Raw genomic sequence first — 23,603 nt, 5'->3', positions numbered from 1 at the left:
GTGTGTGTGTGTGTGTGTGTGTGTGTGTATGTTGTTTAAGCGTGTTCTAATTATACAAAATTTCTCATTTATAAAATGATAAATGTTTATATTCATGTGTTTTGTACCAGTGTTTCTGTAATAAACTGAAATTTTTATATAACAAATAAATCAGTTTATTTATTTACACCCCCCTCCGCACCTTGAGAAATCTCCCTTATTTTGAAACCTAAATGTTGGCAGGTATGAGTATTTAGTGCATTCCATTGAACAGCTGTATTTTCTGGTTACTGTGCGGATGAAAGTAAATTGTGTGCTTTAAAATGTTACAGAAAGCAACAGCTCCCTCTTCTTGCTGGCTCACATAAAGAACCATCTAAACAAAATCACCATGAGACAAAAAGCTCACTGTAGGACATGCAGATGTGACTTATTTCAATAAATACTGTAGTGCAGGTTGTAATTTGTAAGATTTTACCACTACGTTCAAAAAGAATTGGGATAGTCGGAGAGATTAACAAAGTAGACAGGGATATAAGGAGATCCGGCATAAAGCAAATGAGAAGTAGCAAAAGGTAAGAAAAAGGCATATAGTGAGCTGTATAAGACGTTGAACAGTAAGGAAGAAGAAAAGGACTTGTAGCAATTGACCAGACAAAGGGACAGAGCTGGAAAGGATCTGCAGCAGGTTATGGTGATAAATGATGCAGATGGTAAGTTGCTGACAAGGGAGGAAAGTGTACTAAAAAGGTGGTGGGAATATGTTGAGGAGCTAATGAATGAAGAAAATGAGAAAGAAAAAGCTGGATGATGTGGAGAGAGTAAATCAGGAAGTGCAAGAGATTAGTAAGGATGAAGTGAGGGCAGCTATAAAGAGGATGAAGAGTAGAAAGGCAGTTAGTCCAAGATGACATTCCAGTGGAGGCATGGAAATGTTTAGGAGAGATGGCAGTGGAGTTTTGAACCAGATTGTTTAATAAAATCTTGGAAAGTGACAAGATGCCTGAGGGGTCGAGATGAAGTGTGCTGGTTCCTATTTTTAAGAATGAGGGTGATGTGCAGAGCTGCAGTAACTACGGAGGTATAAAGCCACAGCATGAAGTTATAGGAAAGAGTAGTAGAAGCTAGGCTTAGAAAACAGGTGAAGATCTGTGAGCAGTAATACGGTTTCATGCCAAGAAAGAGCACTACAGATGCAATGTTTGTGTGTTTGTGGATTTAGAGAAAGCTTATGATAGATTGCCAAGAGAAAAGTTGTGGTATTGTATGAGGAAGTCTTTAGTAGCTGAGAAGTATGTGAGGTTAGTACAGGACATGTACAAAGAGGCTCAGTAGGAATGACAGATTCATTACAGGTGGAGGTGGGATTACACCAAGGATCAACCCTGAGTTTCTTGTTTGCAGTGGTGATGGACAGGTGGATGGATGAGATCAGACAGGAGTCTCCATGAACTATGATGTCTGCAGATGACAGGTTTTATTCAATCAAATCGTTTGGAGTGTAACATGAGTGTAACGTGATGCATGAGGAAAGGTGCACAGTCTTTTCCTTTACGCACTAATTACAACCCCAATTCCAATGAAGTTGGGACATTGTGTAAAATGTAAATAAAAACAGAATACAATGATTTTCAAATCCTTTTCAACTTATATTCAATTGAATACACCACAAAGACAAGATATTTAATGATCAAACTGATAGACTTTATTGTTTTTGTGCAAATATTTGCTCATTTTGAAATGGATGCCTGCAACACTGCCAAAGCTGGGGCAGTGGTATGTTTACCACTGTGTTACATCACCTTTCCTTCTAACAACACTCAATAAGCATTTGGGAACTGAGGACACTAATTGTTGAAGCTTTGTAGGTGGAATTCTTTCCCATTCTTGCTTGATGTACCACATCATTTCTTCAACATTGCGGGGTCTCAGTTGTATTTTGTTTTCATAATGTACCACACATTTTCAATGGGCGACAGGTTTGGACTGCAGGCAGGCCAGTCTAATACCCGCACTCTTTTACTACGAAGCCACGCTGTTGTAACACATGCAGAATGTGGCTTGGCATTGTCTTGCTGAAATAAGAAGGGACGTCCCTGAAAAAGACATTGCTTGGATGGCAGCATGTGTTGCTCCAAAACCTGGGTGTACCTTTCAGCATTGATGGTGCCATCACAGATGTGTAAGTTGCCTATGCCATGGGCACTAACACACCCCCATACCATCACAGATCCTGGCTTTTGTACTTTGTGCTTTTAACAATCTGGATGGTCTTTTTCCTCTTTTGTCCAGAGGACACGGCATCCATGACTTCAAAAAACAATTTGAAATGTGGACTCATCAGACCACAGCACACTCTTTCACTTTGCGTCTGTCCATTTCAAATGAGCTCGGGCCCAGAGAAGGCGGCGGCTTTTCTGGATGTTGTTGATGTATGGCTTTCGCTTTGCATGGAAGAGTTTTAATTTGCACTTGTAGATGTAGCGACAAACTGTGTGAACTGACAATAGTTTTCTGAAGTGTTCCTGAGTCCACGCGGTAAGATCCTTTACACAATGTCAGTTTTTAATGCAGTGCCGCCTGAGGGATCGAAGGTCATGGGCATTCAGTGTTGGTTTTCAGCCTTGCCGCTTACATGTAGAAAGTTCTCCAGAGTCTCTGAATCTTCTGATTATATTATGGACTGTAGATGATGGAATCCCTATATTCTTTGCAATTGAACATTGAGAAACATTGTTCTTAAACTGTTGGACTGTTTTTTCACACAGTTGTTCACAAAGTGGTGATCCTCGCCCCATCTTTGCTTGTGAATAGCTGAGCCTTTTGGGGATGTCACTTTTATACCCAATCATGACACTCACAGTTAGTGTCCTCAGTTCTCAAACGCTTTTTGAGTGTTGTTAGAAGGAAAGGTGATGTAACACAGTGGTAAACATACCACTGTCCCAGCTTTTTTGAAACATGTTGCAGGCATCTATTTCAAAATGAGCAAATATTTGCACAAAAACAATAAAGTTTGTCAGTTTGAACATTAAATATCTTGTCTTTGTGGTGTATTCAACTGAATATAGGTTGAAGAGGATTTGCAAATCATTGTATTCTGTTTTTATTTATTTTTATATTTCACACAATGTAAATGTGTTCTTTAAAGTCCCTTTAAATCTTTCCTTCCTTCTCCACGTGACCCCTCCCTGTTCTCTTGTGGACGGACGGTGGGAGCCCGCCTCCATTTGCTTCCAATAGCCCAGCCCGGACCTGCAGGAGCCAATGAGGTGCTGCGCGCGAGCTGACAAAGGGGTTTATTGTTGAAGGAAAAAAGTCGAGGAGCATTATTTATTTCTCCTATCTCGGTGTATTGCTTCTCTTTTAGTTTTTTTTTTCCATTTGCTGTACAAGGCTCCAGCTGTCACCTTTTTCTTTCTTTTTTAATTTTTTGTGGACTTAGCACACGTGCCCGTCTGCTGCGACTCCAGCCGCTTCGTTTCTTGCATTTGACCACTCAGAATAACAGCAGCCCGAAACAAGAATGGTCATGGTGAGTGAAAAGGGCACAGGTTCTCTGTGTATTCCCTTGTTCTGCTTCGACTTTACACCCAGCTGGGCTTTTCTTTCTTCTTCTTTCTTTTTTAATGGTAAACTGCAGTGTAGGCAGACTGATAACACCGCAGCAACTACAGCCTACACAATGACACCCGTATTGTGAGTTGCATTACAACACCTTGCAGCTTCTAATTGACTACAAGTAAATAGTAAGGAAATTTACATTCGCAAGCTGAAGGGATTTAAAGGTTGTACCTGTCTAGACAGGTGTGTGCCACCCACCCAAAGTGCCTAAACGTTTGTATGAATGCACTCATTTTCTAAAATTCTGCAACAGCATATTTTCTTTTGAAGCTAGTGGAAGAATAAATGCTGATCTGATCTGTACCTCTCCAATCACAGTTTTGCTTTACGTAGAAGAAAATGCTGTAATAAGTTCTTTTTGTGAAAGTATATGCATGAGTCTGGTGTGATAGTCACAGTTTTGTAAATGCACAAGGGATTTTAACATGCACCCAGTAATAGCTAATTTATATACACAATGTTGCACCGGCATCCTATTACCATAGTGCCTGGGGCTGCAATCACTCTCATAGAGCTCTGCGCTACCCGGCTCACTCATGCACAGTCTTCAGCAGGAATTGATTGCTTTGCTGGGATTCAGAAAGCCTTTTCTCTGCCAAACCAGGCTGAGACTGGCGTGTGCCGACCAGGGCTCCGAGCCAGCCAGAGAGCTAAGGTGTTAATACTGAAGGAGAGGGAGGTGAAGTCGACGGCTGAGCGGCAAGCCAAGAAGCCAATCACAGAATTTGAAACAGGGGTAGGGGGGAAGATGGGCGGGCTTTGACCTTCCAGCTGAGCAGGCGACTGGGCGTGTGGTTGGGGAAAGAAAGGAGGAGGGAGGCTTGCTGCAGCCCAGCACTCTCGCATCCCATCCTCCAGCTTCACCATTCTCCTCCTAGCATCTGTGGATGAAGGCGATGCTCGCTCTGTGCACCGCCAGTACGCAGCTGTCTGCTCACTGATAGAACTCAGGCACAAGCGGGAAGCAAAGCAGAGTGACAAAGAGACGGCAAATTAAAGCAGAAGTGTTGGAGGAGATTAAGGTACTAAGTAAGAGAGGAAGAGTAAGAAAGAGTAGCCGATTTTCTTGGCTGAGACGTCGCTATTGCAGTTGTGTGAGGGGGGACCGAGAGCAAGATACAACTGGCATCTCCCAAATGGAGTGGAATGGGTTTAAGATGGTAAGCAACAAGAACACCTGCATTATCCTCCACTGTACCTTGCTAACCATTGTTGTAGTCTGGGCTGCCTGTGGTGGTTTGAGCAGGTTGTATGCATAGATATACTACCTACGACTCAGTAGGTGGTTTGTTTGTTTGTTTGTTGTTTTTGTTTTTCACTACAGACAATGTAGTGACACTTTAAGTTCCTTTATGAGAGAGGATACACACAGGGATAATCTGGCAAACGTCTGTGCGAAGAACAGAGCCAGATTTCCTACACACAGGAGAAGTGTGGAGGAAAGAAAGATGAGGTGAGGGAAGGAGGGAGGGGTTACAGCACCCATTTTATGGTTACTACAAGAGGTGTAAGTATCCCCTCCTTTTTCCTTTCTTTGCACCATCCTGAAATATTTACGTACGTATTGTACTGCAACAGAGTTGGAACATGCATTGTTTATGCTGAATGTCCTAAGAAGTGGTAACTAGACTGTTGTACAGTTGTATTCATGCACAAAAAGTATTGCATGAACAGTTGTGGTATCTGTCAGGCTCGTGCACAAAGCGGGAGTGACATTTGATACAAAAGTTGGGGGAAGATGGACTGAATATATTTGATTTACATGCATGCTTGAATACATTTCAGTGCTGTCATTGCTCCAGATGCTGTAACTTTGCAGTGCATTTCCTTTTTGTGTTTTCTTGTGTGATTTATTTAATGTTATGTAATTTGCTAAACCAGGGGTCACCGACCAGCTCATGGAGATCACCTGCCCTGCATCTTCTCCATGTCTACCTGCTGCTACCACAGTTGATTAGTGAAGTAAATGGACTGCATTTTATGGACTGCACGTATATAGCGCTTTTCCATCTGCATCAGAAGCTCAAAGCGCTTTACAATAATGCCTCACATTCACCCTGATGTCAGAGTGTTGCCATAAAAGGCGCCCATTACACACCGGGAGCAACTAGGGTTTTAAAGACCTTGCTTAAAGGCCCTTAGTGATTTTTCTGGTCAGGCTGGGATTTGAACCGAGGATCCTCTGGTCTCAAGCCCACCACTTAAACACTAGACCATCACCTCCATCAAGTCTGTTGTTTCATACCTCTTTACTGGCTGAGCACAGCTGACGTAGTTAATTGGCAGTGGGTGGAACAGGGAGAGTTGGAAACCACGCAAGCTAGATGATCCTCAGGAGCAGTGTTGCTGACTCTGGTCTAAATGATGCACATCTTTTTGACATGGACTTTCTATCCATCTCATTCAGGTGGTAGAATGATCTGTTAAACCTGTGGCCAATTCTTTTTTTTTTCTTATTTTCACCTATTACACAAGACATTGCGCTTGTTCACTGTTAATATTACACTAGCGTGTTGACCATGGGGATCCATGGGCTCTAGGTTGGGTAGTGCTTATAAAATAGGTAGTTGACATTTTTCAAGGGTTAAAATGCGAAGGTTTTGTGAATATTTGTATCCATTTTTTGGCATATTTAGTTGATGTCATGTTTTACAACAAGGTTGAGATATTTCCTTTGTTCAGAGCTTGTGTGGTTACTAAGGACTGATTAATGGTGATATTGTTCACTGTTGTTACCAAATATCCCTGATTTCTTAAAAAAAAAAAAAAAATAGATCTATCAACTTTCCATTTTGGCAGCATTCATCCTTTACCCAAAATATATAAACATACGAAACGGCAAATGTCAGCTCTCTCCAGTTTCTCTGTGATGGAATTTACACATGCACAGACGTACACGTAGGCCACTTGGCGTTTAATATATACATGACTTACTGCCCCTTGCTGAGTTGGCATGTGAGTGCTGAAATTAATTATCAATGTCCATTGTTCACTGTTGTTACCTAATATCCCTAATTTCTCCAGAAATAGACACTTCCCACTCATGGTAACAGCAACATGACACTTAACTAAACTGACTAAATCAATTGAACCACAAAACAATAAATTAATAACACTAACAACACTGTTAAACTAGCATCAACCACAATAACAACATTTAAAACCCGGAACTCCTATGGTGCATTGCAGCACAACATCCATTGTTCGCTGTTGTTACTTAATATCCCCAATTTCTCCAAAAATATTTGTCCTATCAACTTTACATTTAAGCAGTTCATCCTTGACCCAAAATTCATAAGCATACCAAAAAGCAAATGTCAGCTCTCCCCAGTTTCTCTGTGATCCATGTCATAGACACGCACACAGGCCACTTCACTTTTAATCTATTGTGGTGAACTGCATGGAAGCAAGAAGACTGAAGCAGAGTGTTTTCTCTTTTCTGCATTCTGCCCCAAGCAGGTGCTTTTATGTTTACACACTCACATACAGAGACAGTGGCGGATGATATCACTACATTACACTTCCCACTCACGGTAACGGCAACATGACACTTAACTAAACTGACTAAACCAATTGAACTACAACACACAATAAATCATTAACACTAACAACACTGTTAAACTGACATGAATCACAATAACAACATTTAAAACCACAAAGTCCCATGGTGTATTCCAGTACAACATCCATTGTTCACTGTTGTTAGTTAATATCCCCAATTTCTCCAAAAATATTAGTCCTATCAACTTTCCGTTTTGGTGTCGTTCATCCTTGACCCAAAATACATAAGCATACCGAACATCAAATGTCAGCTCTCCCCAGTTTCCCCGTAGTTATAGATAATTTTTTTCAAGCTTCAGTGCCTGTACTAATATTATATTGTCATGTCATCTGACTCATTTTTAGCTCCCTTCACCACATCGAGAGATCATTAGAAAAGGGTTCCATCCATGTGTACATCTGCCCATTCATGTATGGATCCATGGCTTCCACGTACTAAACATCAAATCATCATAGACCCAAGATGTTTATAGTAGAGATTAGTTCACAACCCCTTTGTGTGAGTTTAGAGGCTCAGCTTGACTTAGTATTCTGGGCCCAATAAGGGAGGATTCAAGAGTTTTTACATGATGAGCATTGGTGACACTGTTAATTATTCAGTTTACATTCACACAAAATTATAATTGAAATGATGCAAACTCTCTTTCTAGGTGTCGAGGCGAACATGTTGTGTGTCTTTTCTCGCAGGGCCTGGTTTACTGCGATCCCATATAATGAGTGCTAAATTGCATGGGCATTCCAAACCTTTGCATTTTGGGTTGTTGAGCATTTTGTGGGTGATTTATACTACGAATAATTGTGCACATGATAGTGGCAAGTGGTAAGCTACAGTTGTCCTCAATGAGAAAGGAAAAAAACAAGCTGCAGGTTACCCACAGACACCCATGTTAAATGTCAAACCTTCTCCCTTTGTTTCCGTGGGTTCCATCCCGATGCTCCATCTTCCTCCCACTTCCAAAGACATACAGGCTAGGTGAATTAGAAACTTTAAATTGACTGTAGGTGTGAATGTATTTGTCTGTCTGTATGTGGCCTTGCGATGAACTGGCAACCTGTCCAGTGTGTACCCCACCTCTTGCGTAATGACCACTGACATGGGTTCCAGCTCCCCTGTGAACCTTAACTGGAATAAGGAGGTCGAGAAAAGTTCTGAAAAAAATAAACGCCTGAACCGAGGTTATCCTGTTGGCTTGTTCGATAACTATTCAGGCTATATTTGTCCCGCCCTGGTCACATATGGTCTTGCCCACACACGTCTTTATCCAAATATGGATTGGCTGTGATTTAGACAGAGCAAACCCTGCCAAAGTGGCACCACCCACAGCAGCAGTTTTTGAGTTTCAAAACAGCTCATCCCAGTCTGTATTGAAAACCTACGGGTGGCGGGTGCAGGGTTTGCACCATATATATACAGTCTGTAGACATGACATGACATAGACAGCAGTATGTAAATGAGGGTTTTCCGTGAGTTAATGATTGTGAATGCAAAGTGAAATTCAGTCAGCCTTTTGCAGCTGTCCACAACATAACACAAACACATTTTAGCTGAAAATGTCATTTGCAGAAAATTTATCAAATAAAAAATAGATGTGCCATGAAAAACGTTTGTCACAGGAGGTATGTAGTGTTTAACATACATCCAAATTTAGCACCACTCGCCTTAAACTGTTGGTTTCGGGTTAGGATTCTTCACTTTAACATTACCATAGAGGACATAATATAGAATGAGAATCATTGTGTATGTTTTATATGTAGGTGGTCATCCACAGAGCTGTCCATGGTCCTGATTATAGGCTGTGGTGCTGACTGCTGACAGCCTCTGTCTAAAGCAGTGGTGTCCAAAGTATTCCAGATGGGATGAACTCATCCCATCTGCTCAAAGTTATGTTAATCAGTGAAATCACCTGCTGCAGTCAGTGGCTGCAAAGAAAACCTCCACCCTCTTGGCCCTTTCTGGAATACTTTGGACACGACTAAAGGTACCTTAACACTTGCATGAATTTTATCTGCACATTGGTAAGCAATCTGTCATGTCAGAGCGTAAACCCGTTGTAAAAATGTTGTAAACTGCACGTTGCTGCGTGCAAGTGCAGAAAGAAAATATCTCTGGCACACATGATTTTTGTGAACTACAGTACATGTGAACATTGGCAAACAATACAAAAACAATGTGCGTCACTGCGAGTCACTGCATCAGAGCTGCGCACCACAGCACAGCTCATCTGAACAATTGTGCTGAGATGTTAAATCTATCAAAAACATAATTATACAAATACTCATAAGAAGGAATGAAAATGCAACTGTTTTATCAAGCCATTACAATATAAATATGACAAATAATTACCTTTGAGTTGATTCCAAATGTGTTCTCCATGTCATGAAGCGTACGAGAACAGCTACAGCTGTAGGAAATTCCTTTGTGATTCCAGAGCGATTAGAGGTGGCTTCATCACCAAATTCTGAGAGCAAATGATTAATCCACTACAAAATAATTATTTTATATCTCAGCGGTCAGCGGCACAAAGTGCAGCATCCAGTGAAACACTGTGGGTTGCACTGGCTTGAAGAATTGCACGTCAGTGTGGGGGTTAAATATGTGCAAGTGTCAAGGTGCTTTAACACTGTCCACATAAGTATTTCTTTTACACAGAAATGCGTAACAAAGGTCATATTTAATTGTATTTATGCAGTGGATGTTTTGTTTAGTTACAAATAGGCCGCTATAAATTTTTCTGTGTTAAAGAAGGTTATTGAGTGAATGTAATGAAATGTATACCCACACAGCTCACAGGGAATGATGTTAAATCAGATTTATGTATATCCGCAATGATCATTCAGCGCTGGGTAAGTTAACACCAAGTTTTCAAACGTGCTAAATTACAGATGCAATTTCAGTCTCTGAAATTGCTTTTAGCCTGAAAAAATTGTGTTGCATGTACAAACCTCACCTTTTTGCATGTTCATGACCCGCAATTTTACACACTTGGGTGGTCACACTCTAAAATGCACATTCCTGTAAGCAAAGTTGTTAAATAGATAATGGAATGGTGATGTTTTGCGCCTCTTGAAGGATGCAATCCTCAGTGCAAGCAATTAGAAAATCAGCATGCACATTTTTGTGCAGGAGCTATAGAATTTGCATGTTTTTACAAATGCAACGCTTTAATAAATCAGGTCCTAGCACCATCTGAAGGATACATGCGGGAATGTATGTGGGAATACTGCATGATTCTTGAGAGAGAGGAATGGTGTCTAAAAATTGCCAGACAGGAGATGAAAAGTACTTGATAGTGATGCACGATTAGGGTTGGGTATCGAGAACCGCTTCTTTTCGGGTATCGTTAAGAAATTATTCGATCCACCGATGTCAATAGTCTCTTTGCTTAACGATTCCCTTATCAGTCCTTCAAGCTCAGCTCAGATGTATGGAAAGACATTCATGCCAATAATGTCTGAAAGGAAATGCTTTAGACAAAAACTACAGATTTTGTTTATTTCTATTTATGTCCAGAGATCAAGGATCCACCATGTAGAGTTTGTGTCCAGATTTTAAGGATCCAGTGACCAATTTCATATTTATTTACTTTAAGATTCAATAAAATGTTGTTGACATAGAAAACCTGTAAAGCCTACTTTTAGTACACAGAAAATTCACAAGAGGTATCGATAAGGAATTGGATCAATAAGCAGAATCGATAATGGTATCGATATTGATAAAATCTTATCAATACCCATCCCTATGCATGATATTGGAGTTTTGCTAATATTCAGTATGCCAATATTTTCAAACTAATTTTGGCTGATGCAGATACTGATTTATGTAAAGATTGGGTTTTGTTTTTTTTGTTGTTGTTGTTGTTTTTTTCTTTGAAAAACATCAAGTCTCTCCTGCAATGAACTGGCATAGTGATGGTTGACTACAAATACAAATCATGACAAACAGCATTTACAAATATGCACTTGATAAGTTGTATGCTGGTGCCACAGTAAAACAATAAAATTAACACCCCTCTGTCAGAAACAGCACTCAGATAAAAGTGGAAATCTTGAACAGATTTGCATGATGCTTCCCTGAGATAATCCTGACTAAACAGTTGATGTCAAAGACAAATCCTCATTATTCAGGTCAGTTCTGTGAGCAGCACTTGTACCAAACTGCATCAAGTACAATATAGAACCACATTCAGTTGTGGATGGTAATCACCCAGGCAGACAACTGGTCCATCACCACATGCTGAAAGTAACCATCTGTCAGGTGAAACGTGGGCTTTATGAAGTGTTTTCTGTGATCCACCAAAGACACTGACAGTCAGCCCTCCTCTGCACTGAGAACCTGGAAATAGCGTTTCTGTGAGCGTTTGTGTGTAACTGTGAGTTTGTAATAGGTTTAACTGTTGTGATGTTGTGGGTGTTTGAGAGTGGAATAAATGTGTAAATTGATCACTGTCTTTGGTGTTGGAGAAATTCTGGGGTGTTACAATATTATATTGAATCCTTTGACATTGTCTTCAGTTGAACGAGACTGACAGACAACTTCAGCTGTGTTTGTTTTCTTTTTAAACAGCACACTGAGGTGTTTCTCACATAGAATTTAAGTATTTTTTCCCAAGCAGCGATCGATGGGCACACAAGCACAAGCTTGTTAATGTTAGCCTGTTAGCACTGTATTGACAGTTACTGTTAAGGGCCCCTTCACACAAAGTACGAATGTGGTCGAATTGACATGAATTGCGCATGAAGCAAGGATCGTATGCAATACGTGTAAAATCAGAGCTGCCTACAACACCTCGTACACCTGTTGCTACAAGTATTTGTGCACACCAGCGGCTGAAAGACAGAGTGTGTCCTATGAGTGCTCATTCAATCCCTGTCACAGCAGGTGTTGGCCAAATTCAGGTGAGACACACGGACATCTAACACCACTCGCTTGGCACTTAGAAAATGTGTGGTCAGTCGCGCTCTTAACACCAAAACAGTCAGCAGACGATCACTTTCAAGCTGGATGTGAAATTTGTCAAAGTGCCCCCACGACTGTGGAGTTGCTGAGTTCACATGTGGCGTGCCAGCCAGAGTGTCGGCTCCCCCTCCACAACGCATGTGCGTATGTTTCACACGCTCCCTCCGCCTTCCCCACCCCAACACGTGCATGCGTGTGTGTGGTTCCCTCCCACCGCAGGCGAGGCGCCTCTCATCTGATCACAGAGTGACACCTTGGTCTGTGCGCTGACCAGACACGGGGCGTGGCTGTCTGTCTCTGGTCCTGGACATCACAGCTGCAGAACACATTCCGTGTTTTGACGGACACGGGGATGTATGTGCTTGCTGTTCTCACGTGGAAATACATAAAAACATATCACTTTTGCAACGGGCTGGAGAGCACACACGTTGACAGGCTGTCCCAGCTGAAACAGACCGTCAATTCATGTGGACGCGCAGCAGGTGATCTGAACGTCACGTCTGTCTGACAGGACACGTGTGTTCTGTTAGCGGCACGCTGCAGGACTATATGAAAAGCCAAAAGTGCGACAAATACTCCACTTTCAGTCACGTATCAGCAGCAGTACGCCGTAACAAACGACGTTTGGTCATTATCACGGCGCTTTTTTCTCTTTTTTAAAAAAAAAAAAAACATTTATATCCTTGTTGATTTGAGGCGTTTTTTCCGCACCCGTTACAGGACAGCGATGGTAGCGCAGTGGTAAAGTTTCTGGCTGGCAATCGCAGCTTTTGTAATTTCGAATCCCGTGGGTGGCATGTATTTTTTTTTTCTTCACAGCAGCTGGGCGATGTGGTTATACATGCTCCAGCTGCTCATTTTCAATTTCAGTTTATTTTATTTATACAGTGCCTAATCATAACAAAGTTGCCTAACCTTACCAAGCCCTCACACTGTATACCCGCTGTGACAGTTTCACGCACACTCGTGCACTGCATCATCACGTGCACGAAACCGTCACAGCAGGTTCGTTCACGCCTGCCGTCGGCTCAGTGTTTTCATGGTTTGCTCATTCGAGCTGTTCCGCCGTGATTATTCATACTATGTGTGAATGGGCACTAAAAGATGGCGCTGTTTCAAGACACATTATCGATTAAATCCATCATGAGTCACTGCTTTAAGTCGCTCAGGTCATCAGTCACAATTTGAAAGTAAACTAAATAAACCTTATCCTCAAGATGTTAGAAACATCAAACGAACAACGTTCCCCATAATGCATTTCCCTGGCAAATCAGGACACAGTTTGTTGGCCATGCATCTAGAAACAATGACAAAATGCTAACATTAGTCCAAATCTTAAAGGGAGATTCACAGATGCTGAAGTCTGAACCACCGTGGTCTGTGTAACTATAATTATCAGACATTTTTATCTGCGCAAATTTTCATATCTGCAGATTCTGATCATTATCATTTTGAGCTGTTATCGACTGATACCGATATTTTCCATTTATTATCGTGCATCCCTAATAATTGATGTTCCAAAGAGACAGGGAGAGTAACAGGCAGCTGTTCACTGGTTTTTGAGGTCTTAGTTTGGAGTGAGCGCGATAAAGCTTTCAGCTAGGAAATACTGGGGTACCTGGGCTTAGAGACAGGGCATCAGCATCGGTGGACAATAAAGAATTATTGTATTCTATTCTATTCTATCATTACACACACACACAAAAGACAGGTTCCATTTCCCTCAGGCAGAACATCATGAGCTTCAAGGATACACATCGATGCTGATAGAGTAGGGCTTGTCAGGAATTTATTATCTGCATTGTACTGACCACATGCATGCCGAGTGATTTTTCAACTGGACAAGGGGGAGCAGGTGATTGGATGATGAGGAAATGCGGTACTTTGTGGTTCTCACGTGATTACAGTAACAGTGGGACTGATTCACTTACATCAGGTAAGAAATGATGGATTGTGTGCTAACAACAAAACAGGATTATTGTTATCCTGACTGAATTATGTGCTGCCCCTATGGCTATATTTTGTATGTCTGCATTATCTTTTCTTTGTGTTTGTGTGGGAATGAGCCAGCGCATCAGAAGGGCTTACTGACGTGTTTCCAGATGCAGAGTGACACGGCTAACTAAGGACTGATTAAATAGCATGCAAATGGATAGAGACAGAAAGATGGAGAAGGCGAGCCAGTTCAGACAGATAAACAACTGCAGCTTAATTTTCTTCCCTGCTGTGTGTTTCTGTGCTCAAACAGCCATCCAGAATTTAGGTGGGTGTGTCACGTTATTTATTTTGATAAACAGAAAAGAGTAGCATTGGAATAGTGCAGAAAAACAATATAAATTAGTTAAGCCAGTTAGTTTAAATAAGGTTTAAATCAGTTTTCCACCAGTTTATAGTGAGCTTACCACACATATAAGAAACCGCTAGTCACACTTTGAACAAAATATACACTCAGATATTATCTGCTGCTGTATAAAGCATTTTCCAAGACAATTTTATTGTTGGTGTACAACATTTTGAGCATTGTGTTCTTTATAATTTGCAGTTGTTGAATTGGTTGTTATCCCAGTGCAAAGTGTGTGTGTGTGTGTGTGTGTGTGTGTGTGTGTGTGGTGTGTGTGTGTGTGTGTGTGTGTGTGTGTGTGTGTGTGTGTGTGTGTGTGTGTGTGTGTGTGTGTGTGTGTATAAAGTTATTTACATTAATTATTCAGATACTGTTGACATGTTTAGCCGCATGTTTTCCTTGAATTGCTGGCTGTCTGAGTGGTGTCCAAAAAATGAGGTGGGCTTCATAGATAATTGGCAAAGCTTTTGGGGAAAACCTGGTCTTGTTAGGAGAGACGGCATCCATCCCACTTTGGATGGAGCAGCTCTCATTTCTAGAAATCTGGCCAATTTTCTTAAATCCTCCAAACTGTGACTATCCAGGGTTGGGACCAGGAAGCAGAGTTGTAGTCTTACACACCTCTCTGCAGCTTCTCTCCCCCTGCCATCCCCTCATTACCCCATCCCCGTAGAGACGGTGCCTGCTCCCAGACCACCAATAACCAGCAAAAATCTATTTAAGCATAAAAATTCAAAAAGAAAAAATAATATAGCACCTTCAACTGCACCACAGACTAAAACAGTTAAATGTGGTCTATTAAACATTAGGTCTCTCTCTTCTAAGTCCCTGTTAGTAAATGATATAATAATTGATCAACATATTGATTTATTCTGCCTTACAGAAACCTGGTTACAGCAGGATGAATATGTTAGTTTAAATGAGTCAACACCCCCGAGTCACACTAACTGCCAGAACGCTCGTAGCACGGGCCGAGGCGGAGGATTAGCAGCAATCTTCCATTCCAGCTTATTAATTAATCAAAAACCCAGACAGAGCTTTAATTCATTTGAAAGCTTGACTCTTAGTCTTGTCCATCCAAATTGGAAGTCCCAAAAACCAGTTTTATTTGTTGTTATCTATCGTCCTCTTGGTCGTTACTGTGAGTTTCTCTGTGAATTTTCAGAACTTTTGTCTGACTTAGTGCTTAGCTCAGATAAGATAATTATAGTGGGCGATTTTAACATCCACACAGATGCTGAGAATGACAGCCTCAACACTGCATTTAATCTATTATTAGACTCAATTGGCTTTGCTCAAAATGTAAATGAGTCCACCCACCACTTTAATCATATCTTAGATCTTGTTCTGACTTATGGTATGGAAATTGAAGACTTAACAGTATTCCCTGAAAACTCCCTTCTGTCTGATCATTTCTTAATAACATTTACATTTACTCTGATGGACTACCCAGCAGTGGGGAATACGTTTCATTACACTAGAAGTCTTTCAGAAAGCGCTGTAACTAGGTTTAAGGATATGTTTCCTTCTTTATGTTCCCTAATGCCATATACCAACACAGTGCAGAGTAGCTACCTAAACTCTGTAAGTGAGATAGAGTATCTCGTCAATAGTTTTACATCCTCATTGAAGACAACTTTGGATGCTGTAGCTCCTCTGAAAAAGAGAGCCTTAAATCAGAAGTGCCTGACTCCGTGGTATAACTCACAAACTCGCAGCTTAATGCACATAACCCATAAGTTGGAGAGGAAATGGCGTCTCACTAATTTAGAAGATCTTCACTTAGCCTGGAAAAAGAGTCTGTTGCTCTATAAAAAAGCCCTCCGTAAAGCTAGGACATCTTACTACTCATCACTAATTGAAGAAAATAAGAACAACCCCAGGTTTATTTTCAGCACTGTAGCCAGGCTGACAAAGAGTCAGAGCTCTATTGAGCTGAGTATTCCATTAACTTTAACTAGTAATGACTTCATGACTTTCTTTGCTAATAAAATTTTAACTATTAGAGAAAAAATTACTCATAACCATCCCAAAGACGTATCGTTATCTTTGGCTGCTTTCAGTGATGCTGGTATTTGGTTAGACTCTTTCTCTCAGATTGTTCTGTCTGAGTTATTTTCATTAGTTACTTCATCCAAACCATCAACATGTCTATTGGACCCCATTCCTACCAGGCTGCTCAAGGAAGCCCTACCATTATTTAATGCTTCGATCTTAAATATGATCAATCTATCTTTATTAGTTGGCTATGTACCACAGGCTTTTAAGGTGGCAGTAATTAAACCATTACTTAAAAAGCCATTACTTGACCCAGCTATCTTAGCTAATTACAGGCCTATCTCCAACCTTCCTTTTCTCTCAAAAATTCTTGAAAGGGTAGTTGTAAAACAGCTAACTGATCATCTGCAGAGGAATGGTCTATTTGAAGAGTTTCAGTCAGGTTTTAGAATTCATCATAGTACAGAAACAGCATTAGTGAAGGTTACAAATGATCTTCTTATGGCCTCAGACAGTGGACTCATCTCTGTGCTTGTTCTGTTAGACCTCAGTGCTGCTTTTGATACTGTTGACCATAAAATTTTATTACAAAGATTAGAGCATGCCATAGGTATTAAAGGCACTGCGCTGCGGTGGTTTGAATCATATTTATCTAATAGATTACAATTTGTTCATGTAAATGGGGAATCTTCTTCACAGACTAAGGTTAATTATGGAGTTCCACAAGGTTCTGTGCTAGGACCAATTTTATTCACTTTATACATGCTTCCCTTAGGCAGTATTATTAGACGGTATTGCTTAAATTTTCATTGTTACGCAGATGATACCCAGCTTTATCTATCCATGAAGCCAGAGGACACACACCAATTAGCTAAACTGCAGGATTGTCTTACAGACATAAGGACATGGATGACCTCTAATTTCCTGCTTTTAAACTCAGATAAAACTGAGGTTATTGTACTTGGCCCCACAAATCTTAGAAACATGGTGTCTAACCAGATCCTTACTCTGGATGGCATTACCCTGACCTCTAGTAATACTGTGAGAAATCTTGGAGTCATTTTTGATCAGGATATGTCATTCAAAGCGCATATTAAACAAATATGTAAGACTGCTTTTTTGCATTTATGCAATATCTCTAAAATTAGAAAGGTCTTGTCTCAGAGTGATGCTGAAAAACTAATTCATGCATTTATTTCCTCTAGGCTGGACTATTGTAATTCATTATTATCAGGTTGTCCTAAAAGTTCCCTGAGAAGCCTTCAGTTAATTCAAAATGCTGCAGCTAGAGTACTGACGGGGACTAGAAGGAGAGAGCATATCTCACCCATATTGGCCTCTCTTCATTGGCTTCCTGTTAATTCTAGAATAGAATTTAAAATTATTCTTCTTACTTATAAGGTTTTGAATAATCAGGTCCCTTCTTATCTTAGGGACCTCATAGTACCATATCACCCCAATAGAGCGCTTCGCTCTCAGACTGCAGGCTTACTTGTAGTTCCTAGGGTTTGTAAGAGTAGAATGGGAGGCAGAGCCTTCAGCTTTCAGGCTCCTCTCCTGTGGAACCAGCTCCCAATTCGGATCAGGGAGACAGACACCCTCTCTACTTTTAAGATTAGGCTTAAAACTTTCCTTTTTGCTAAAGCTTATAGTTAGGGCTGGATCAGGTGACCCTGAACCATCCCTTAGTTATGCTGCTGTAGACTTAGACTGCTGGGGGTTCCCATGATGCACTGAGTGTTTCTTTCTCCCCAACCAGTCCCAGCAGAAGACTGCTCCTCCCTGAGCCTGGTTCTGCTGGAGGTTTCTTCCTGTTAAAAGGGAGTTTTTCCTTCCCACTGTCGCCAAGTGCTTGCTCACAGGGGGTCGTTTTGACCTTTGGGGTTTTTACGTAATTATTGTATGGCCTTGCCTTACAATATAAAGTGCATTGGGGCAACTGTTTGTTGTGATTTGGCGGTATATAAATAAAATTGAATTGAATTGAATTGAATTATTGACAGTGTGTACTTGTTCAATCAAGCCCTTGTCACCTGATAATTTCAGAAGGACTACAGTGGAAATAAGCGTTATGCTTTATTGCGTTATCTGTGGATCATTGACACATTCATCTCTGTATGTTTATATTGATGATTCAGAATAAACTCAGTCAATCAATCAGTCATAAACAATATTTTATTTACGTTTATTACATGAGCTTTTGACAAGTGCGGAAGTTAGCTTTGAGTTAACTGAAGTTAGTGTGCCCATCACCGTCCGCGAGATGTCTTTTAAATCATTCCAGAGGTGTTATCAGGTTACAAAAACAGCATTTCAGTTTTAGAAGTGTTTATTTCTCACTAGCTTTTACATAATATATGAGAAACGTGTTATATTTACACAGAAACAAAGTGCAGTTAGCAGCTAGCTAGGCCAGTCAGGGACATCACCATGCTAATGTCCGTGAAATGTCTTGTAAATCACTCCAGAGGTGTTATCAGGCTCCAAAAACAGAGTTTTTAGTTTTAGAAGTGTTTTTTTCTCACTAGCTTTTACATACTATATGAGAGACATGTTATATTCACACACAATGAACCAGTTTTGGAGCACCAGAGAGACCAGCCACTGATGTCATGGTGCTGCTGTAGTCTGATTGGCTGTCAGCCCCGCCCCTCAAAAAAAAGCTGTGATTATATGCTATGATTCAGAGCATAAGAATATTTTACAGAATGTGACATTTTAACCCCTTAAATACCTTAAATACATAGGTCAAGGTTAGCCATCTTTGAACTTGTCCAAGGTCTGTCGCAACAATGGTCCCTGTGAATCTCCATCACCATTATCAGCCTGCTTTACAAAATACAAAGATAACTTTTTCGCAGTGATTACAGGCAGCTGGATACTCACTGGCAGTCAGTTCTGCAGCAAAGTGAGATTTAAAAACATATTTCTTCTTTCTTTCTTTCAATATTTATTTCATTCATTTAAAAGAAAAGCAGAAAAGCAGAAATGAGTACATTACAAGACACTGAATGAAAAGGAGCAGAGAGAAGAACAAGTCTTATATTTTCTGCCCCTTTTTACAATACAATCTTTCAATTTTAAGCATCATTATTCAACATCATTTAACAAATTACATTTTTTGATTTTGTCACATACCACTGACTTATTTCATAATTTTAGCCATTATTTAAAAGATTACATTTTTAACAGGTTACATTTGAGACTTAAAACATTTTAGACATTATTAACAGATTACATTTTAGACTTTGTCACAACCCACTGACTTATTTCATGGTTTCATACTTACTTAATACATCTAGTTTAATACGTTTTTTAAATAATTTAAGCGACCTTGATTCTTTGATTTCTTTGTTCAGGTTGTTCACTGCAATACTCTGTTCCTTTACTTTGGTTCTGAATCTTGGTTTTTTTTTTTAAAGACTTCTATTCCTTTCAAATTATAACTACTTACTCTTTTTTCAAACATATTTTGAATGTTTATTGGTAAGGTATTTTTATTATCTTGGTGCATTGCTTGTAATATTTTCAAATCAACTAAATCATGAAATTTAAGTACCTTATACTTAATGAATAATGGATTAGATGGATCTCTAAAACGACTATTGCTAATCATTTTTAAACCTCTTTTCTGCAGAATAAATAATGGTTGTGTATAGGTTTTACATGTTGATCCCCAGATTTCTACACAATAAGTTAAATATACGACAATCAATGAATTGTACAATATTAATAAACCATAACTATTCAATGAAAATTTTACTTTATGCAAAACAGCAATGGCTTTCACTATTTTTCCTTTTGTGTAATTTATGTGTGACATCCATGTAAGATCTTCATCAATCATGACTCCTAGAAATTTTGTTTCTTTTACCCTTTGTATGTCCATTCCATCTATTTTTAATGACACATCATTTTTTTCCACTCTGTCATTAAACATTATGAAATTTGTCTTATTAAGATTTAGTGACAATCTGTTTATATCAAACCAATGTTTAACTTTTTCCAACTCTGTATTTATCACTTGTACTACTTCCTGTATATCTGATCCAGAGTAAAATAATGTTGTATCATCAGCAAATAATATGCTGCCAAGTACTTTAGATACATTCACAAAGTCATTGATATACAAAATAAACAGTTTGGATCCAAGTACTGACCCTTGTGGTACTCCATAAATAATGTTACACAATTCTGATTTAGTATTATTTATCTGAACAAACTGTTTTCTATTTTCTAAGTAGCTTTTTACCCACTGATGTGCAGTACCTCTAATCCCATATTGTTGTAACTTGTGAAGCAATCTTGAGTGGTCGATAACATCAAAAGCTTTTTTCAGGTCGATAAAAATACTTACAAAATAATCCTTATTATCTATTGTTGTTGATATTGTCTCTGTTAATTCCATAATTGCCATTTCACTCCCCTCTGCTACAAATACACCCCAAGTCTGTTTCTGATAGATAACTGAGAATACAGTGTGTACCCATAGGGGGAGGGGACAAATCCCCCACCACCTGAGCATAATGGTCCACTTTTGAACACATTTTAAAGATAATGCTGTGGTGCATTGCAGCACAAATCACTTGTTCACTGTTGTTAGCTAATATCACTAATTTCTCAAAAAATATTGGTCCTATCAACTTTCCATTTTTGCAGCGTTCATCCTTGACACAAAAGGTAAATGTCAGCTCTCCCCAGTTTCTCTGTGATTGAAGCAGTCAATCCACACATATACACGCACACACACACAGAGGCCACTTGGTTATATTATATGTGTGTGTGTGTGTGTGTGTGTGTGTGTGTGTGTGTGTGTGTGTGTGTGTGTGTGTGTGTGTGTGTGTGTGTGTGTGTGTGTGTGTGTGTGTGTGTGTGTGTGTATATACGAGGTCTATTAGAAAAGTATCCGACCTTATTATGTTTTTTCAAAAACCATATGGATTTGAATCACGTGTGATTGCGTCAGACAAGCTTGAACCCTCATGCGCATGCGTGAGTTTTTCCACGCCTGTCGGTTGCGTCATTCGCCTGTGAGCAGACTTTGAGTAAGGAGTGGTCCAGCCCCCTCGTCGGATTTTCATTGTCAGGAAATGGCGGAATGATTTGAGCTTTTTTTCCATCAGAATTTTTTCATAAACTGTTAGAGACTGGCAGCTGGAAACCATTAGAAAAATTTATCTGGCGTTCGGTGAAAATGTTACGGGCTTGGTAGAGAATAAGGAGTGTTACTGTCGCTTTAAGGACAGCCCCCAGCGGCTGTGGGGCATGCCGCGCTCCGAAGCCGCCATCGACAGGCTGAACGACCATTTCATTTCTAAACGGATGGCTGTCTGGATCCGTGACCATCGTGTGCCATTTCTCTGGTTATCACAAGAGCTGGACATCAACCATTTTCCGGCAGATTTCACTTTTAACAAGAGATTTTGTCATGGAAAGCCGAGTGTAGGCTTCGCGCGTCACAATGGATTCGCTACTGGAGCGAGACAAAACACCTCCGTTTTGGCCTCACAGGATGGCTTTGAGATGGCGTTCAGACAGCTGTCGGTGGTTTTTCCATCGAGTGATTATCCGAGAAATTGTGGATGTGCCCGGACGTGCCAGAACATGTCCCGTGAGGCTTCATCATGGCATTGCTGTGCGCCATGTGGCACTGCCGCGACGCACGAAGCCTCCGCTCCTCTTTCCATGACAAAAACTCCTGTAACAGTGGAATGTGCCATTCATTTCCAACCTGGACGCTGTGTTTTATCCGGGACGTCATCTGACTAGCACAGGAATTGTGAAAAGACATGGACATCAGCACTTTTTCGGCACATTGAGACAGACGTGCGGAGGAATTCCGCGCGTCGCGGTGATGCCGCATGGCGCACAGCAACGCCGTGATGAAGCCTCACGGGACATGTTCTGGCATGTCCAGGCACATCCACAATTTCTAGGATAATCACTCGATGGAAAAACCACCGACAGCTGTCTGAACGCCATCTCAAAGCCGTCCTGTGAGACCTAAACGGAGGTGGTTTTGTCTCGCTCCAGTAGCGAATCCATCGTGACGCGCGAAGCCTCCGCTCGGCTTTCCATGACAAAATCTCTTGTTAAAAGTGAAATCTGCTGGAAAATGGTTGATGTCCAGCTCTTGTGATAACCAAAGAAATGGCACACGATGCTCACGGATCCAGACAGCCATCCGTTTAAAAATGAAATAGTCGTTCAGCCTGTCGATGGCGGCTTCGGAGTGAGGCGCGCCCCACAGCCGCTGGGGGCCGTCCTTAAAGCGACAGTAACACTCCTTATTCTCTACCAAGCCCGTAACATTTTCACCGAAAGCCAGATCAATTTTTCTAATGGTTTCCAGCTGCCAGTCTCTAACATTTTCTGAAAAAATTCTGATGGAAAAAAAGCCCAAATCATTCCGCCATTTCCTGACAATGAAAATCCGAGGGGGCTGGACCACTCCTCACTCAAATCCTGCTCACAGGCGAATGACGCAACCGACAGGCGTGGAAAAACTCACGCATGCGCATGAGGGTTCAAGCTTGTCTGACGCAATCACACGTGATTCAAATCCATATGGTTTTTGAAAAAAATAAGAAGGTCGGATACTTTTCTAATAGACCTTGTGTGTATATATATATATATATATATATATATATATGTATGTATATATATATATGTATGTATATATACACACAGTTTTCAAGTAAATTTCTCCGAAATAAATGGAAATATGATGAATACATGAAAATATCAACATGTGCCCATGACTTGTTGAAGAAGTAGATTTTAGTGCACTGGACAAACATCATCATTTGTGTTTTAAAATAAAAAGCATAAGCAGAGCTGTCGAAACAATCAAAAAGCCTGCACTAGCATTACTCTGTGCCACCAGCAGGTGGCAGTGCATTTCCCCTTTCTCTGTTTTCAGTAAAAAGAACAGTTTGTTGCATTGTTTACTGATGTTGAAGTTGTTCTGTTGTTGTTGTCCTGATGTTATTTCCCAAAGAATTATGTTGCACTTTACCTGAAAATGAATGTTTTGCTATAAACTAAATTGCATGTCGAACATCATACATCATGCACTCAAGGATGTGCACAGAATATAAGAATCTCAGAGTCAAAAAAGAGCGCTTTACATACGAATAGCCA

At 40.4% G+C, this 23,603-nt stretch overlaps 1 protein-coding gene across 7 annotated transcripts in view; it reads left to right on the top strand.

Annotated features, from left to right (window-relative positions):
* The window catches only part of elavl4 (ELAV like neuron-specific RNA binding protein 4), a 258,140-nt gene that overhangs the window by 29,320 nt on the left and 205,217 nt on the right, over positions 1-23,603 (top strand). Inside the window, exon 1 of one of the 7 annotated variants that reach the window (XM_034179722.1) lies at positions 4,401-4,763. The exons of 5 other annotated variants lie outside the window; for them this stretch is intronic. In XM_034179722.1, the coding sequence (XP_034035613.1) occupies positions 4,740-4,763 (24 nt within the window). In that variant the 5' untranslated portion in view covers positions 4,401-4,739. Of the gene's footprint in view, positions 1-4,400; positions 4,764-23,603 lie in introns of those variants that run through there. One more of the 7 variants, XM_034179721.1, reaches the window with a different exon arrangement.

Source organism: Thalassophryne amazonica, chromosome 10 (assembly GCF_902500255.1).
Source record: "Thalassophryne amazonica chromosome 10, fThaAma1.1, whole genome shotgun sequence".
Taxonomy (NCBI): domain Eukaryota; kingdom Metazoa; phylum Chordata; class Actinopteri; order Batrachoidiformes; family Batrachoididae; genus Thalassophryne; species Thalassophryne amazonica.
The sequence above is the reverse complement of the archived record's forward strand: the minus strand, read 5'-3'. Positions and strand labels throughout refer to the sequence as shown.